General features: G+C 45.0%; 1 protein-coding gene across 1 annotated transcript; it reads right to left on the bottom strand.

The window, feature by feature from the left end:
• Position 1: 1 nt before the first annotated feature.
• Positions 2-19,387, bottom strand: usp28 (ubiquitin specific peptidase 28). Its single transcript, XM_060057008.1, has 26 exons — positions 19,184-19,387; positions 17,059-17,133; positions 16,790-16,904; positions 16,269-16,356; positions 15,748-15,910; positions 14,206-14,292; positions 13,453-13,590; positions 12,932-13,002; positions 12,735-12,811; positions 12,496-12,644; positions 12,248-12,375; positions 11,947-12,042; positions 11,256-11,438; positions 10,693-10,901; positions 9,958-10,028; positions 8,826-9,054; positions 7,755-8,153; positions 7,322-7,479; positions 5,876-6,280; positions 5,259-5,354; positions 4,684-4,862; positions 3,983-4,061; positions 3,285-3,364; positions 2,756-2,879; positions 1,967-2,165; positions 2-1,191 (listed from the first exon to the last, which is right to left on the bottom strand). The coding sequence occupies exons 1-26, from the start codon at positions 19,226-19,228 to the stop codon at positions 1,016-1,018; spliced, it is 3,819 nt and encodes a 1,272-aa protein (XP_059912991.1). The 5' UTR covers positions 19,229-19,387; the 3' UTR covers positions 2-1,015.
• Between the last annotated feature and the right edge of the window lie 449 nt (positions 19,388-19,836).

Here is a 19,836-nt window from a genome sequence, read left to right on the forward strand (position 1 = left end):
GGAATTCCAACTGTTTATTAAGCATCATCACAGGCTGTGAAGTGAAAAAGCAGTGTGAAATGGAGGGTTTGTGTATAAACAAAGTACATTTGTTCATCACCTACAATCCATAATCTATATACCATATTCTGTTCACTGCAAGTCTTGATTTTGAGAATTCATATAAATTGTGCGGTAAATAGACAATTTTATTCCATTCGAACTCTTGTTCATCCTCCCCAAGTGCGTTTACCCCCTAAATACCTGAACCATTTATGGTGCAACTCATGTTATAACGAAAGCTTCTTGTGATTGGCTTAATTTGGTGGAAGGTGATGGCTTGCAGTGTTTCCCCCAGAAAATGTCTTAGTCAAGGGGCGGGCGCGGTGGGGGGGGTTGTCTCGTAGCCCTGCAGTCTTCAGTGAGGGTTTCAGTTCACAATAATGTATACACCCACCTGATGCCGCCGATTCAATTCCATTAAAAAAAAGCTTCATGGCACGACTATTGTTGTGAACAGTATTACCGATGCATTATTTATCTTTTTTTTTTGTACCTGATGGAAATATGTTTTCTTTCCCTACGAGATTATTATTTCTTTATACATTGGTAGTCAAGGCGGGGCCCTATTGTTGTTAATGCAGCCGCCTTAACCATACAGTGCTGGGGGAAAACACTGCCTTGGCACCAGGAAGTGTCCCCAGGCTCTATTTTGAATCAATCAGAAAAAGCCATTCCTGTGTCGAATACGATCTTTGCACTATGCATTGTAGTGTTGTTTCCAGTGTTACTCTCTGCAACTCTCTCTCTCTCTCTCTCTCTTTTTAACTGGGCTACGGCTCGATGTTTCCAGGTGAAATAAATCCTGTTAAAAAGTTATATAAAACAACATATAAAAACACATATCACAGATATGACCTGTTGCTATGCTACACACGTCTAGTGTTTGCCAACCCTGAACAGGGCGCCTCCAGGTTGTTTTGGGCAGGGCGCTCCGCTAAGGGACCCTCTGGATCGTCGACCTTCCCTTCTTCCTTCACTTAACGACCACGATGGACGTGTTGCGGATGGACTCCATGGCCGCAGCCAGCCGGGTACACAGGTCATTGGGGAAGCTGCCGTGCACCTTGGGGGGGTCTTTCAGCACCACCATCTCCGCTGAGCTGTCCAGGACTCTGGGCAGGATCTCGCCGAGCTTGACCTGCAGGGAGTCTGCGGAGCGGAGAGGGAGAGCAGAGCATGAGGATTCGTTAGACACTTCTAATGGATTCTCTGGCTGGAAGATCAGTCATTTGGCGCCAGCCACGTTACAGACAACGGATGAGACGTTTTGCAGCTTCCCTCATATTTGTTTCCATGGCCGGTGGGGGACATGGGGTTTTGTTGGATTAAAGCCGTGTTTCCCAAGAACCCCTAGGGGTACTTGGAACGATTGCAAGGGGTACTAGGAACATCTCTAAAAACCTTCATGAAATGTAGTAAATTTGAATAGTAACAAATTCTTGTAATCTTTCCCATGAATTACAAAAAGGGAAAGAGTATTCACAGCCCCCATGTCATGTTCATGTTAATAAATCACATGCTCATACATTATTTATGTTCAATAATATATTTTTCCCTCCTAAAAATGTTAGATGCTGGTGAACAGGGTAATTTGCTGAAATAAATATAGGGGATACATTGGTAAAAATTGCTTGAGAACCAATATAATTTAGAAATAAGAATATTGCATCATGGCCTGTACTGCAAAACGAAGTACAGCATTTCTATTTATGGTTAAATGAGCGTATTAAGGATCTATTTAACCTTATCTTCCAAAACACATTACTAAATGCTTATAATTTAAACAATCAAGCAAGTACACGGTAGTGTGTCCTTTCTGAAAATGGCTAGTTTGAAATTTACAGTGTTCTTCACTCCACAACTAGGTACTGATAGTGGAGGTAGGTGTAATCACTTCTACCCCCCCCCCCCCCCCCCCCCTCACCATCCATGTCGGGGCTGAGGCACGTGCACCAGTGGTCGCGGATGGTCTCCATGACGTCGGCGTCCTCCGGGGCCAGCGTGGCGTCACGCGACATCAGGTGCAGGCAGGGAATGATGGCCTCGTTCATGATGGCCACGCCCTCTTCCACCTCCGTCTCCTCGCCGCTCCTGAACAGCTGCGACGCGCTCTCGTTGAGCGCCTGCTCAGGTGAGAGGAAGGAGATGATGTCAGACACACAAGATGCAAAAAACGTCATGTCCACCCCACCAGGGTCGGTGTCAATTGCTTATACATAAGATGGATGGAGCCTATCGTTAGCCTCGCAGCATAATTGCCTCAGGCATATTTTGGCCAAATTGTAATATCTAGCCTAACTCTGCTGATTCACTGTGCCTCATTGGCTTTATCCTATGCCAATCACAGTGTTTTGAACATTCCATAACCACTATCTGCGTCATCTATTTGACTTAGGCGTCATCTATTTGACTTGACACTAAATACAAGATGAACCTTTAAATATGACTTAAGCAATAATGCTGTGAGGCTGACAATATGCAAAAGATACTGAAAATGAACGTATCTGGAAAACAATTATGAAAACTTATTTGCTAAATATTAAATGTTTCTGAATAATTCTAATTAGTTCCATTCCATGGCATTACCATCGGTTACGTGAACTGACTTGACAGCCTGAATCACATGGAATTGCAATGACCCGATTGTCACCATAGATGGCGCTGTTGTTACAATTTAAATTGGCCCACTTATTCTCCACTGAACGGTGCTCACCGCGAGACACTTCCTCCGGTAAAGTGCAATGACGGACTGCTTTACGCCTCGCCTCTCGCCCTTCTTCAGCAGCGAGGCGTTGCTCTGGTAGGCGTGCGCCAGGTAGATCAGAGCCTCGCGGACCCTTCCCACAGGACACAGAGGTGACAATGCAACCACGTTTACACACTCACACATGCACGCACACACAAAAACACACAGACACACACTCACACACAAGGGAGGCTGGGAATTATACTTTTCTTTTTAATTAACTTGGGGGCAACAGGTTTTGGCAGGAATTATTAATCATTTAATGACCCTGGCGACAGACAAACCATGGCCACTTGCCATACAGGAGGAATTGTTTTTCTAATGATTAAAAAAGCAGACACAATTTAAACAGTCCAATACTACAGTGGAAGGTAGAAACTAGATTTCACAGTACACATTGGTGTTTGTTTGCATATTACGACTGTGGAACTCAAGCGCACATAAAGAAATGATGAAGAGGTGAGGGAGACGTGGGGGTAGTCATGACAACACCTACTTTCCATGCTGGTACTGTTCAAGCCCCGTGAGAAGGTAGATAAACACGGTCCGAAACTGTCTGTAGTCATCCTTCCAGTCCTGCACAATCACAACAGCCAGGTCACAGAATAATCAACAAGAATTATAGCGGAACATTATTTGGAGTCAGATTACAATCGGTTATTTTATGGCGGCATTAAGAGTTGATGGCAAAGCGGCAGGTAGGTAGATTTCCCCACACTTACATCGACATTCAAAACCCTCTACCAATGCCTTTTTGTGATACATCACACACGATTACTTTGCCTCTCCTCTGGTGAATTTATGTGCAGAAAATAAAATGAGTAATTTGGTAAAATAATGTTTTGCCCATCTGGTGATGTATGAGTCCTTCTGCAGCCGTGTCCTTATATGGTCTTCAAGAGGTGGATATTATTTAATTCATTTGTAACTGCCCAGGGAATGGCTGCTACGTGTTGTCTAGCATTTGGAATATTTAAAATCATTGTCGTTTCAGCCATGAACTCAATAATGTTAACACAGAAAGATGCAGCTGTAATAACTCTCATAATGCTTACTGAATCTTCAGTGTGATTAAATGAAAACCCCCTCATTGCAAAATATTAATAAAGTCCTCAGCAGGCCTTTAAAACGGTGAAAAGCTCTTTAAAATGCACCAGGAGCATTATGTGTTTGGAGGTAGTAATTGGTCCATACCAAGTACTCGTCCATGTCCATGTCCTCCGGCTTGATCAGACGCAGCTTGGACCGCGCCTCCCTCATGATGCTCACCGCCCTGCAGGCGGCATGGACAATGTCAGCTCCCAAACCCCCAATTACACATCACACCACGTATCATCTTTACCAGAAAATACTCCTACTGATCCGTCCGAGACGAAACTGTGGAACTACGTGAATGATGAGAATAATCAGAAATACTGCTATATTTTAAACCTCAAACATGGTGTATTCCTCAGATCTCTCCGACATGAGAAGCAGCAAAGGGCCCTTTGGCGTTCAGTCCAACCGCTCCCAAAACCTATTCTACTCATACGATCCACGCAAATGGTAAACATTAAAAGGATTTATATAGCGCATTTCTAACAAGGGGCCACTCAAAGCGCTTTTGCAATATTGCCTAACATCCCCCCACTCACACACCAACGGCGGTGTCAACCAAGGCAACAAGCCAGCTTCTGGGGAGCAGTCAGGGTGAGGTGTCTCGCTCAAGGACACCTCGGCACACAGCTAGGAGGAGCCAGGGTTTTGAACTAGCAACCTTCTGGCTACCAGTCAACCCCGCTCTGCCTTCTGAGCCACATGCCGCCCAGACTTATGTCAGGTGGACCTCGGGGGGGGTACAGAGAGACAGACAGAAATCCAAAGTCACACGGACGGGTAGTCCCAGGCTCCAGCACCTGTCGTCGAAGCTGAGGTTGCGGTCTGTGAACGTCTCCAGCAGGGCCCTCTCGATGATGCGTCCGGGGGCCTGGTTCTGGAAGTAGTAGACCAGGGCGTGGTGCAGGCGCACGTCGCTCTGCAGCGTGCTGTCTTCCTGGGACAGCTCGAAGAGCCGCGCATACTCCTCGTGGAATGCCTGCAGGCCGGTAAAGGGGGGATTGTGTTGTTGTAAGGGTTTAAAAGCGGGGTTGTCTTCCAACAACACTGATCTGGTCCAAGGCAAATATACATCTAGAATATACTGTTAGTATAATGACAAATAGGCAATGTATGGACAGTACATTGGAAACCATTACATAATAACAAATACAACATCATACTAAGAATTGTGTGAATTATTTGGTTGCATCAGTTTCAATGGTCCCATGTGTCATAAGTCAGCTCCATTTAATTTAAAAGCTGCCATAGGGCATTTTTAACATTTGCCATCTATCAGACAGCTGATATGATAGGGTTATATGTTATCTACTATGATGACAGTTACTGTATTTTAGCCCCACTGTAGCGAAGGGGAGGGGGGGGAGGGTGTTACCTTAATGAGACCAGCCTCGGGGCCGTCCGCGTCGAACACCTGCCTGGCCTTGGCGATGGCCATGATGACACCCTGCATGGCTGGAGTCAGCATGCTCTAGGACAGCGGCACACAGGATCACACTGGATTAGTTCAAAGGTACCCGCTGAATGGATACATGATTAGGCTCTCTGTTCGCTTCCCTTCCGCACAGGTTGTGGTTAACCTGAAAGGCTGGGAAACTTTATTTGGTTACCATACTATTGTCACTTATCGAAAACCTTTGTTTCAATGTAATGGGAGACTGTAATGTACACACTTATTGTATGCTGTATTTTTGTTATAGTACTTAGATATGTCGCATCTTATCCTAGCTTTCTTTGTACACGGGGAACGGGTTTACCGAGTGATTATTAGTGCTGTGAACTTGGTTCTATGAACATCCTTGCTGACTGTACCAACAGCGATATATCTTTTCACTTTCCTATGACAAATGTACGGTAAGTCACTTTGGATAAAAGCGCCTGCTAAATGCCCTAAATGCAATTGTTAATGAGATCTACAGCTCACCAGCCAACGATCAGCAGCCAAAGGACTGTCGGTCCCCGGCTGGTGTCCTTAAAGGTTCTCCCCCTCACCTCTTCGTTGTAGCCGTCGGCGTCGGCCCGCACCGTGATGCGGCCCACGTTGGGGATGTCCACCTCCGACACCTCGCTCTCAGACGCCTGCTGGCTCCTCCTCTGGCGCCGCCGCGGCTCCACGCCCTCCTCCCCCTCCCCCTCCCCCTCCCCCTCTGGGGGGTCCTCCTCCACGTCGCGGTGGCTCCTGGGCGCGCGCGGCCCGGGTTCTAGGCGGCCCCCGGGTCCTCCGTCCTCGGCTCTCCCGGCCTCGGGGCTTCCCTCGGCGGCTGCGCTCAAGATGGCCACCTCGGCGTCGTTCTCGTCCCCTTCCTCTTCCTCCTCCGCTGATGGGGATGATGCTTTAGCGGTTGCTGGGGCTCTCTGGCTGCCTGGGTCTGGAGTGGTACTGGGGGACTGAGGGGCCTGAGGGGCCCCACGCACACACAAACAGGAGAAAAGGTGAGCTGACATCTATTTGTCGCATTTATTCCTTAACCATATCATTTGCTTATTCCAATGATTTAGAAAATTGAATTAGCTTAATTCCTTTATTTTACTTTTTATTATTGTATTTCGTAAACGCTTTTTCTTATTCATATAAAATGACTAAATTAATAGTTTACATGCAATTCCTATATTAGCCACTAGAGGTCATATGGAGAGTAGACTATTTATTAAGCTGGAGATGTAGCTTTGGGGTCTAGCCTGTCCAGGGTACTTCTACATTTAGACTTGTCATTGCTCCTTAATAGCCATGAAATGAATGCGTCATATTTTATCCAACCAGCACCTATATGTTGAGCATTTGATTATGCTATCTTATTTCAACAAACATAACCGGACAATACAAGTAAAGACTATAGCTTAACTATCTTTAGTCCTAATTGAGTCAGTGGTCAGTTGCCTGGCACTTCTGAGTCACACAAATGCACCCCAACTATAAATACATCTTAGAAAGGGAAGAGGAATGTTCTATTTTGAGACCGTAGTCAAACAAAATCCCTGCCTCCCCAAACGGTGAAGACATCAAAATGGCAACCATTGTTGTCTTAATTATCGGCTAAATATAGGCTACTTTTAATAAGTGAAGAAACTACTGATAGAAAATAGACAATCAAACTAGACCTAAATTAAACGATTGCAATAAAATGCATGAACACTGACCTGGATCATCCCCTAAATCATTGCCACATTTATTTATAGTCACAACTGTCATGGTGGATATAGAGTTCCAATAACACGTTGATCAATTTGTGAACAGTCATTAATACGCCCTCTGCCAGCCTGCGCACCACCTTCAACATCCCTGTGTGGACCCCGGAAAGCCCCTTGGTAATCAAAACACTGAAACAGAAGCTCTGACCCAGATTGCCATGTTTATACGGCCCAGTATCTCTGTCCAATAATATCCCCTGATTGGTGTGGAGGAATGCCGTTGGGCCAGGCAACGGGTCAGCCACGCACCTGATCCCTCACTGGAGCAACCTTATCTTCGGGTTCACTGGCTGCCTCTGGGTCTTGGCTGGGACTGACTGCCGGGGGTCTGCTCGCAGTCGCTGGCTTATGGCCAGAGCCCTCCCCCTCTGGCTGGGAGGACACAGTAGCCGGGCTGGAAGATCGTTCTAGAAGACGCCGTTGTCGAGTGACGGACAGCAGGTGTGGAGGAGAAAGATGCCGATTATACAGTCGCTCTCAATGGGGTTGTTTGCATTTGTACGTTTTGAGGGATGTTTTTTAAATCCTTTGCCATACACTCTACTGTGTCTCTGCTCTGGAGGTGCTTCTGGCACTAAATAAGTTAAATTCCTTGTTGTGGTGATCAAGGGGCTACTTAATGAGACGTAATGACTAAGTACCCCCAAACCCCTTCATCCTCCTTTCTCCCATCACCACCAACCTTCTTCTGCCTCCCGTCTTGCCGGCTCCTCCTCCTCCACCTCCTCCTCCCCCGCTACCTCCTCCTTCTCCTCCTCCTCGCTCCGCGTCTCCAGCCGTGGTTCTGAACCCGTCGGCTCCTCCGTCCCGGGCTCCCGCTTCACGGGCGTCTGCTGGGCAGCCTCTGGGCCGGAGCCCGGGGACGTCTCCTCTTCCTGGGGCCCGCTGGCAGCGGCGTAGGCGGGCTCTCCGGCCTGCGAGGCCTGGCCCTGCTGGACCTGTTGACTCTGGCAGAACTGCTCCTCCCACTCGCTGATCTCCTGCTGGAACCAGCAGTTGTCGGCGTGGACGTAGCGCCGCAGAACGGGGGGCAGGGAGTCCATGCCGCGCAGGACCTGCCCGGTCTCGTCGTCGGTGTCCTCTGAGAAGGGGGGGATGATAAAGGGATTTTATGAATGAAAATACACGTATGAGGAATGTTAATGAGGGTAGTCCAACACGTATAGACTGGAGTTACTATCTCAGCTATATGAGTCATGTTAGATCCTTTTATCCATATCGGCGTACAGTGAATAGATGCTTCGATCCATATCGTTAATGCCGGTAGACACGGGGCCAGGGCGTCTCAGCTCAGGGATGCCTGTAGGCAGACTCCCCATATTGTGACTATCAGTCATTTCTGGCTTCAACGAGAATTGAAGATAAATTCAGGGTTCACGTTAAGGCTAAACACTGTCTGTTCCGATTGAAACAGGGACTTCAGCTAGCCTTCTGAAGTCAGGATCACGTCACGATTACGCGTCCTAATGGTCTATAATGTACGCAAGATGATTATTTTCTGAATCATCCACTTTGAGCATCGTTCACAACCTCAAGTTTTAACAAACAGGAACACAGTTTGAAAAGAAAACACAACTAAATCGGTTTCTATTGCATCTGCACTAGCGTGGGACACAGAGCGAGGTTGACTGGTAGCCAGAAGGTTGCTAGTTTGAACCCCGGCTCCTCCTAGCTGTGTGCCGAGGTGTCCTTGAGTGCAGATGCAATGGAAACCGATTTAGTTGTGTTTTCTTTTCAAACAGCGGCGCCGTACCTGCGACGAGCTGAGGGATCCGCTCGTCCACGTACATGAGGCAGTAGGCGCTGGCGTTGGTCATGCCGCCGTACGAGTCCCTCATCAGCTCCTCCCAGGACGACTCGGTGACAGCGATGTCGTTGTACTTCATCCAGCGCTTGTTGGCGTGGTCGTAGATGTAGGCCCAGTAGTGGCCCGCCGAGGCCTGCCCCTCGTGGACCAGCACGGCGTGGAGTCTGTACGGGACCTGAGCAGGGGGGGGGGGGGGGCATGGGTTTAGAGGAGAACAAAACCCGCCTGAAGGCACCTTTTAGATAAGGCTCACAGGTTACAGGTTCTCCTACAAACGCCCATTCCCTTTAGTGTCAATAAGCGGAGCACAGCTGTGGCGCATCAACGCTTAATGAATAAGTACCAGGGTAGCATATCGAACAATAATAATAGGACTAGGATGGGTTCAACCTAGAGAGGTCATCTCCTGCACACCAAAGTGGTGGGGTATGGTTCTCTTTAAAAGCACTTATGCATCGCCACTTAATTAATATATTGTGAAAGAACGTAAAAATGTCGATTTCAAATTATCACTATTTTGGAATACAGTTGGACTTGTTTTTGTAACGCAACGTCCATGAACAGACTGAAAGGAAAACGCAATAAAACTTTTGGAAACCAAGCGCTTGAGTGAATGGCAAGTGGAATTGCGATGTGGAGAGTGCTGCTGAGCCTCTGACGGATTACATTCATTCTCTTGGTGGCACACTTGCTCGTGGTTCGTTGGCTGTGAAATATTCTAACAAAATCATAAGGCCGCGCCCCATTGTTCATGTTAGTAAAAGGGTTTTTCACCTCATCGCTCAAAGGGCTCAGCACTCTCAACATTCAGTTTGGATGTCGTTCACAGCTCTAGCAACTGATGAATACAGGTAAACACACTTTAACTGTGGTTAACCTTAGAAAATATCCTACTTATATCCCACAAGTTAGATATGCAATACAAATCGGTGATGGTTTGTGTTCATTTTCAGTTACATGTCCATGACAAAGCTAACATCCAGTAGTTGCATGAGTATTCCCCAGGCAGTAGGGTGTGAGTGGCCATTGATTTGCTATCTGCTGCAGTAGGTTAGCAGAGGGCAGCTCTTGAGCTCACCTGACACAGACTGTTGTCCCTGTACATGCCCTCCAGCACCTGGCTCACCCGCTCAATGTTGACCTTTAACTCTGATATACACACACAAGGGAAGACAGCGACACACACACACGCACACACACACACACACACACACACACACACACGCATACACACACACAAGGGAAGACACACATGCATACACACACACAAGGGAAGACAGCGACACACACACACACACACATATACGCACACAAACATTCATACACACACACAGATAAAGACAAACACACACCAACAAACATGCATACTCACACATAGGCAGAGACACACAAGCACGCAGGCAAAGACACATTTAAATGCAGCAAATACACACATACATGTACACACAAACAAAATCACACACAGACAGACACACAAAAACACACATAGGGATACATTATTATACAGAGATAGATAGATAGAAACATAATAAATCGCGTTTCAACTTTAGCTTGGTTTTAATCAATACAAATGATCAATACCCAACCGATACTACCAATTTAGTTGATCATTGAGCGGGCAAATAACGCCTTTGTCTAATGATGAGGAGACGCAGGGACATGTGAATGTCATTTTCTTGTTGTCCATTGGTTTTAACGAAAAAATATATACATGTGATGCCATAAGGTGTGTATTTATAAAATGTCGGGTCTGGGCTGGTGGGTGGGTGGGTGGGGGGTTAGGGTGAGGCTAGTGGTGGTTGGGTGGTCCTACCGGTGATGCTGCTCTCCACCTCGGACCTCCAGCGCTGCAGGCAGGCCCTGACGTGGTGGAGCTCTTCCTCGCTCACGTCGTGGGGCGCGGGGTGGGGCGGGCACTCCATGGGGGGTCTGCACTGGGTGAAGGGCTTGTAGATGGGGGTCCGCTGGCAGTTGGAGGCTGACACACCCTCCGACGCCTCCGCCTCACTCTGATTGGTCGGACTGAAGGAGGGTTAAAGGTGGAGGGGATAGAAAGAGAGTGAGTTGTGGAGACCTCCGAATTTTCAATTGAAGGAGCTACAGTTGTGTTTCTATTCAGGGACATATATTCACTTCAAGCCGTGTACTGCATGCCTTAACTAGAATCCTTGGTCGGTTCCTCTTCAGCTCTACGTTCAAACAACTCAGCTATAACAGCAGCCACAGAACTGCAGAGAATGGGACTGCCGTCATGGAATTGTATGGCGGAGAGGCCGAAAGGCTGGACCTTGGAATGAGGACTTCACAATCCGACAGAAATGACATAAGGAGAACACACACACGATGTGATGTAACACCACCCTTTGTCGTCCGTACCTCCCGTCCTCTGACGCGGACTCCGCAGGTTGGTCGCTAGGGGGAGGCGTTGCCGGGGAGCCGCCGTTCCTGGGGTCCTCTGCTTGGGATGCACTGGGCGGTTTGGTGGTGGCGAACTCCAGCACAAACTGCAACATGTCTGCCAGGGGATACTTCAACGGGCCCGAGCCGTAGTTCTTGTAGCTGCCAATTGGAGGGAGACACATTAAGATTTGTAGAGTCAGAATGTGGACTACAAAAACTGCGACAAGACGGGAAAACGCAGCCTCGACTTGATTTACGAGTATTGGCCATGAAGAGATTGGAAAACGCTGCATTTTTTGCTGTTCTACTTTGACAAACCATTGGATTTAGATGTACTGAGAAAAATGACCTGTTTCTGGCAGGTTTCAATTCTTTCTTTGTATTAGAATTCATTAAAATCTGTTTGAGGGGTGAGTCAGAGTTGTTCACTGTCTGATAAAAAATGATATATAAACTCAAACTTTTGATCATCTAACCGTTTTCCCTTCATGTGTATCTTTTAAGCTTGTTTAACCTTTGAGAAGAAGTCCAACAAAATAACTGAGGTGGACCTCCGATTTCAAACATTAATGTAGCATGAGTCTATGAATACTATGTGAGGCGGTGGAGCTCCACTTAAGGCCAGCGCTGTAGTGTTGTCCTCACACTCTCTGGCGTCAACACGTACCACTCAAGTTTCTGCTGAAGGGTGGCGAGCTGTTCTTTCAGTCTCTTCACCTCGCCCCTCCTGCCGTGGGTCATCGCAATGTTTTTGTGAAGATACCTGTGAACAAACCGGTATTTGACTTTTTCTGAACAACCGGCATGAGATTTATTTTGGAAGCATAGCAGTTAAATGGACATCTGTTTCCGGGCCTTTCTGCAAATGGAGAAGATTATTGTAACTTTGTCCTGGTCGTAAGCCATTTTTGTATGCATTGAAGCAATAATGTGAGAAGATATCGCTGACAGTGTCACCTGGACCTTACCTATCCATGTACATGACTTGTGGGAATTCCAGTTTCTTGTGTATCTTCTCGGGGCGTCCAAGCTGGGCATTAAACTCAAATCTAGACAGTTCAAAGGTCAACACGGGTGGCAGCTTTGAAAACCATCTCTGAAAAAGATAGCACATATTATAGAAATAGAAATAGAAATGCAACAGTAAGAATCTATTGAGAAACACAAAATTAATAAATGAATCCATGGTGACAATTTCTATATTTTTTTGGTTTACCTCTCGGTTAGAAGTGATGGTTTGATCCGGATGCAGCGATTCAATCTCTCTCTCTACCATGGCACCTTCCAGACACTCGTCCAGGTTGTTAAAACCATTCACTTGCAGGGGGTATTGCCCAAACTGCTCGATGTTTGACAATATTTTTCCTACATTGAAAAATAGTCTACATTAATAGAGGCTTATTAGGTGGTCAAACTGATTGTCAAATTTAGGACGGAAAACCCCACAATATATACCTTCATGTTTTCTCTCTGTCACAAAGTTTCCATAGAAAAGTTGGACCATGGGATTTTTTTTCTTGTCTTCTTCTGACCTGAGAAAAACAGTTCTCTAATCAGATACCAATACCACTTTCCAATACCCTATCCCTATCAAGAAATGCAGACAAACCAACGAATAATAATGAGTGCATAACTGTTAGTTCCACACGTACTTCCCAGTGGCCGACAGCTGGAAGGCGTCCTCCAACCAGTCCAAAAGTTTGTGGGTGAACTCACTGACGTCCTGGAGGAAGCAGGTCAGGGGGCACAATGAGCATGGGAAAAACTGCTGTTTACCTCACATTATGTGTAAAAAAGGAAATACATTAATAATACATTAATCAATACACTTTTATTCCATTAATGTCACATTTTATTCCATCAGTTATGGATGTGAGTTTATTGTATATATATATGTGTATATATATATATATATATATATATATATATATATATATATATATATATACATATAAACAAGTTATTTTAAAGTACAAGCTGAAATGTTACACATTATGTCTTAAAATTATTTAGGTATTTTATAGTAGCATTTGGTGAACTATTCCCTTTTCAAAAGACATTATCTCAGTAAAAAAAAAATCTCTTTTTAATTCCAACCACATTGGCCATTATTGATTATAGTTTGTGTGTATTCCAAGGTTGCTTGTCAGCGGTCCACAGCCAGCGGTCCTACCTGCTGGGCCTCACTGGACCTGAAGGCGTCCCGGAGGAGCTCCACGGAGGCGGACGGGTCTACAAACTTACAGGTGGAGCCCACCATGAGAGCAAAGAGACAGCGCAGCTCCTGCATGAAGGCCAGGTTCCTCTTGTCCTGTGTAACACAACGCACACACACACAACAACACACACACACACACACACACACACACACACACACACACACACACACACACACACACACACACACACACACACACACACACACACACACACATCCAGTGAGTTTGTGTGTGTGTAGGTCCTTGTTTGTGAGGACCCTACCTAGTACCTAATGGACACTTCCAATTCACCAACTTGTTGGCATGGAACCGGATTAGCTAGATAGAAGGCACACCACCACAGGGATAACAGCCACTCCACGAGCAGAGGCTCTCTCCATTCAGTTCTGTTGTAAAAGCGCTTACTTCCGAAACATGTCAGTGGTGGCGGTCATTCAAATCTGGTTGAGGAATAGGGTTAAGTGGTCCTTAATAATAGTAATAAAGGAATGTCCAGATTCACACTAAAACATTCTTTCAAGGCCAGTGAATTCAACACAGCTAAGAGGGAGAGGGAGAGAGTGAAAGAGCGAGAGAGCGAGTGCAAATGAGAGAAACATTATTGTTATAATACAAACTGTATTATACTATACACAGAAACGATCAATGTCAACGAATCTTCTACCGGCCGGCTTCTACCTTAACACCACTGCATGCAGTACTCTTACCGCGTTGCTCTTGCACTTCTCCAGTACACGCTCGGAGATACAATAGTTGAGCACCAGTCTCCGGAATTCAGGCAGATGGAACAAGGACTGCAAGAGAGAGGTAAAAACTCGAATGATAACTTCCATTCAGTGAAAATCTAATGGAAGTTTGAATGAAAACGTACATTGTGCAAGTCTTGATATCAGTGATTAAAATAAGCAGAAGTAGTCAAGTGCTCAGGAGATATGTTTTTCTATAGGATGAAAAGTATATAGAAAAGGAAACTTGTCCGAGGCACTCTAAAATGATATCGTTTTATTCCCAAAAGGCAGCTCTACCAGACACAGTGACGTGATGCTGCGTGGAAACACGGGCAGGGCTTTGACAGTGATACAGTGTCTAATGCACCAATTAGTCTTATGTGTCATGTAGTATGTTAAGCTCATAAGCCTCTCTGAATACCTTGATGTGCAGACTTCCCATCTCCTATCCCATCTAATACAATTACCACTCTTTCCCTCTTACTGTTATTGGCACCACAAACGATAACACGGGATATCTGAGCCCACCCGGCGGAGCTGGCGGTCACTTTGCCTCACTCTGATAGGCTAATTGATTTACACCAAATTTGAGTTTGGGATTGAAATGGACACAAATTCATACAAATGGCATTAACATCGAATGCATACAGTAACGAAAAAACAGGAACATTAATAATAACATAAATACACAAATAAACAAATGAATGCCAAAGGAGATGACGCCTAAGAGCTTTTTGCATTGCAGAAGATACTATTAAATTTGCCCTTTCCCGTTCTTGTATAATGGTTGTATAGCCTACTACTATACTATTCTGTTATGCGAGCAAAGATTCCAGACTGAAACACAGACAGGCATACAAACATACCCTCTCCCATTTGCTAATCAACAGAGGCAGTGAAAAGAACTGAAAATACCTATTGGTCTCTGCATCATAGCAACACCAAGCTATTTAATTATCGCTACAGCTTGCACTCTCTGATGAAGGCTCAGGTTGCTGCAAAGCCACTTGATAGGTCTGACTAAATTGTGAGTCTGCGATGGACTTTTAATAGAGTTTAGGGTGGACGTGAAGCCCCTCATATTTTCACTGGGAAAATCATCCACATGCTTCATCAGTAGCTCTAACCAGACATAAGGTAGATGGAGATCCATTGGCTGCATATGATTCTTAGTGTACACTACTGATCTCTGTGTTCCAGGTTCTGCGTGGACCGGGCGCATCTAAACCAACGTGATCTTCAGCCTGTACGATCCCATAGGCGGGGTACCTTAATTTGGTTTGGATCACATTTCTAGCGAGAAATGTGCATTTTATTTTCATAATCTTCATTCAGTGACAACGTTGCCATATTATTGGAGTTGGAATATGAATTAACGTCAGAAATGTAGGTTTCGAGACAGGATGGGAAGCTTTCGTCAACAGGGGACCTGTGTGATTAAGCTCAGATGTACTGTACATCGGTGATCCACTATGGTGCGGCACCACCGAGTCTCACCACTAACACACCAACAGTCCCTACCTGGATGACAGCGCTGAACCAGCAGGTGTTCCCCACGTTGCGGATGCCCACGGGCCAGTCTTCCTGGCGGATCCAGTCTGTGGGGCTGCAGGCTTCGCTGGGGGCCTCGCACCTCTTCCTCTTGACTCGGGCTCCGCTCTCCTCGGCACTGGCCTCCAGAGCCCTGACACACACACACACATCTGATCAAACACAAACCAACAGTCGGGGCCCTCAGCTTCCCTCGACCCCCGTTAGACCTGGTGAGACTTCAGCTCAGGGGTGATTGGCTTAAATTGGTGCCAGGTTATGTTCTACAGCACAAATCTTAAATTAAAAATTGGTTTGAACCAATCAGGGGGATCAATTGCGTAACCTTTGCTTTATTATGGTCGCATGGAATTGGGTAATTCGAATGGGTGTCTGATTGACATACGGAGTGTCAGTTGCCACCATAGGTGAATAAAACCCATTGGTTGCCATTCATGGATGCTAACCATGAGAGGAGAGGGCAGAAATACATGAGGATAATCGCTTTGTACCTGGTGAGTTCCCGCTCTTCCTCCTGGATAGTGTGGGATTCCTGCAGACTGAGCTCAATGGCAACCTCCAGCTCATCTTTAGGACCCCCTGTCAACAGCACACAGCAGCAGGGACACAGTGTGGTGAGAGAGATTCTCCCAGAAATACTAGAAGTTGCACATTAGTTCTAAATTTACTTTAATGAACATGTCCAGGTTCCTAGGATGATTCAAATAATGCAATAGCACATGTTGTGTGGATTGCGATAGTACTTTATATGACAATTAATAGAGATTGTCAAAGTCGATTATTTTTAATTAATGTCCGTTGTTCTGTGGTAGATTTATTCCACTAATGTTGACTTACTCATTCCCCCCCCCCCCCATTCATTAACATCGCGGCACTCTGATAGCACTCTGCTGAAAGTTATGTAAAAATAATAACCTAACCCTAACCTTGTGATGAAATTCACCCAATAGTCAAAGGCAAAATCGTGGTCATAATCAAATTTAATGGTAAACAGAAACACACAGCTGTTTACCTTTCTGGGCCTCCCAGGCCTGGGTCTCGGAGTCTGGGTCCTCCCCAGCATCGTGGACCTCAGCAGGCTTGGTTGTCAGCAGTCCAACCGCATGGCCAACGTCTCCCTGACTGGCCTTCAAGTCAAGAGATCCAAAAAGCAAAGGATAAGGCTTTATTCTACTACTGTGAGAAAAACATATATTTCGATATTGCAGCCTTGTGTTAGGATGTTTATCCTCCTACTCTTTTTACTCTACTCTCTCTGACTCGAGGAGTGTGTTGTCTTACGTTGAGGGCTCTCTGGAGGATCTGGGCATCATGGATGCCAGTGATCTCCTTCAGCTGGTTGAGGAGAAGCTGAAACTGTACAGAGAAGACAGAAGGTTGTAGATGCAACAAAACTTTGTTATTGAGACCCAAGCGCCAAAGAATATTTACATCAAACGTATTTCATAGTAATTCAGGAAAATTGCCTTTTTCTTTTATCCATGTTTAGTATATTAACTTGCAAAACAATAATACAAACAAAGTATTATAAAAAGGTTTGTAGAGAATGAAAAAGTGGAAACGATAACGTCAGTGTCCAGTTTAATACCTTAACCCAAACCGGAAGACAAAGCACTTTGGCTTTGGTTTGTTTGTTTGTTAGTTGTATTGCTATATAGCCTAGATGTGTCTTGTTTGAATATGTTGCTGGTCTTAATGGCTTTATTGAATCAGATCTATCTGCTACCGTTTGGAAATTCTTAGCCATGTTAGGAAAGATAGCTTCTTAAATGTTGTTTTATGTGCCGTAAATATTGAACATATAGTAATTAATCTTGCCATTGATAATGAGGAGGTTGCACAAGTAACATTACGTATTTGGAGCAAGAAAGAGGAATATGAAATGCATGTGTAAGGTCCAGGTAAGCCGGGACTATGCTACTATTAAATACTAAGTGGTCTACTATACTTCTCTGACACAGAACAATGCAGTGGTTTTCATTGACATTTCCCCAGCAAGCCAACCTCTTAACCAAATACAATCCAATGTCAGAAAGTTCAACGATAAGTTTATCACAATGAACTATGAGTCCTCAAATAAAAAAATAAGAGAAATGTAGAAAATAAATGTGGATTCAATCAGAAATACTTTAAAAGTCAAATAAAAAAGGTATTTCCGGAAAACGAATAAGACTGTAGAATTATAAACTGAGGGTGCATGGGTTCCTTTGCCAATGACACAGGCAGAGTCATGGTACGTCATGAAGCCATAACACACACATTCTTATCACTCACTACACTTGGTAAGAGGAGCTATATTAAGGCTATACAGCAGGTGGACAGACTGAGAGACACACATGCACACTTTGAAGACATGCAAACACACACAAAGACAGATTATATGTAATTATTCATTGAAACATATACACAACTAGAAATACACTTGTACTTTAATAACCCGGATGGAATAGCCTAGTTGGGTAGTTATGAGGGCCTACAGCAGAATAGTTGAGTAGAGAACAATATATAGCCGTGTTTCTACTGTCAACTGCACCCAATATGACATGAATCCGTACTTTCACGAATATATTTATATCATAGGAGCCCCTCAAGAAACACACACACACACACACACACACACACACACACACACACACACACACACACACACACACACACACACACACACACACACACACACACACACACACACACACACACACACACACACACACACACACACACACACACACACAATCCCAGGTTGTTGGAGAGCAGAGAGCACGGGGCGACCATACATATATGGAGAGCTGGGGCGCTATCTGAGACGCGGCTCGGTGGCTCTCTATTTTAGGCCCCTGACATGAATAGCAAGGGCCGCTGTTTATCACTCCACTTACCGCCGCGCCGCCACCGCTTGAGTGACAAAGGCAGTGGGTGTTTCAGTCGCTGTCGCGCGCGGGCGTCGATACACGTACGTGCGCGCGCACCAAAATACGCGCGCGTACACAAGCGCACACACATGCACGCACGCACGCACTCACACACAGTAGTAGCAATAAACCTATAATTACACAGTAACACCTAAATGCCATACCTCTTTATCAAAAGTGGGGCAATCTAACAAGGTGAAGCAGCTGACCTTGGCTTAAAATATATATTTAATATACTTTTTAGGCCTCCCAAGTCACTTGAGTCATTGCGTCAGGAAAAATGAATATGTATTAGAGCAATAAATAAGATATAAAAAGACAAAATGTAAATGTCACGCTGTAAAACAAACATTTTAGTCAGTTGCCAGTGCTTTAATGTATTTTAAGGCTATTTGTTGGTGTTTAATGTAGCCTGACTGCACTTCTTGTGATGGAATGGTATTAAATATGTTGGGCGGTTAGTCGTTTTAGTATTTCATTTCCATTGCGCTCACCGCGTTCGTTGACTTATCTCCATTTCCACTCTGTTCAACTCTCATGGCTGTGGAAGCCGGGTTTCTTGATGTTTTCCCACTAATGTCTTTAGCTGTTTTCGGAGTCAAACCAACCCCATCTGTCAAACAGAGTAGACCCCCAAACGAGCAGAGCAGCGGCGCGTAGTCGTCCAAAAAAAATCTACGTGCGCGCAATGGACGTGCGCGGTCCCGTGACAGTTGCAGCGGTGAACGATTGTGACAGGGTTTGAGGACTTGCGTTAAGTGTTTCACGGTGTTGAACTACACTTTTAAGACGACTACAATTTGAAGTTAGGTTACTTTTAATGTACACTCACACCTTATACTTGCTTTATTTTATATATTACTAACAATATTGAGCATCCAGTCCTACACACAACAAATAAATATAAATAAATAAAATAATGATGACAAACAATTCTGATAATAATAATAATACCAATAGCCTATTATTAAGATATATGGTCATTATGATGTATGATTTAATTGCTCAAACAAGAACGATCATTATTCACCCCAGACCATCTTAACATAATTACATTTTTAATGTTTCAATGCTGCATTTTTTTTTCCAAAAGGTGAATGCATTTTACATGTGTGCAGTGTGCACCTGCATAAGAAAATACCTGCAA

The sequence above is a fragment of the Gadus macrocephalus genome, chromosome 7 (genome assembly GCF_031168955.1).
Source record: "Gadus macrocephalus chromosome 7, ASM3116895v1".
Classification (NCBI taxonomy): domain Eukaryota; kingdom Metazoa; phylum Chordata; class Actinopteri; order Gadiformes; family Gadidae; genus Gadus; species Gadus macrocephalus.

Bases quoted from the DNA above. Each gene is read 5' to 3' on its own strand.
- usp28 (XM_060057008.1), bottom strand. From the start codon at position 19,228: ATGAGAGTTGAACAGAGTGGAAATGGAGATAAGTCAACGAACGCG. The intron at 15,911-16,268 runs GTACAAAGCGAT...TGTGTGTGTCAG, and splicing joins GAAGAGCGGGAACTCACCAG to GGCTCTGGAGGCCAGTGCCG. The intron at 4,863-5,258 runs GTAACACCCTCC...ACCGGCCTGCAG, and splicing joins CCGAGGCTGGTCTCATTAAG to GCATTCCACGAGGAGTATGC.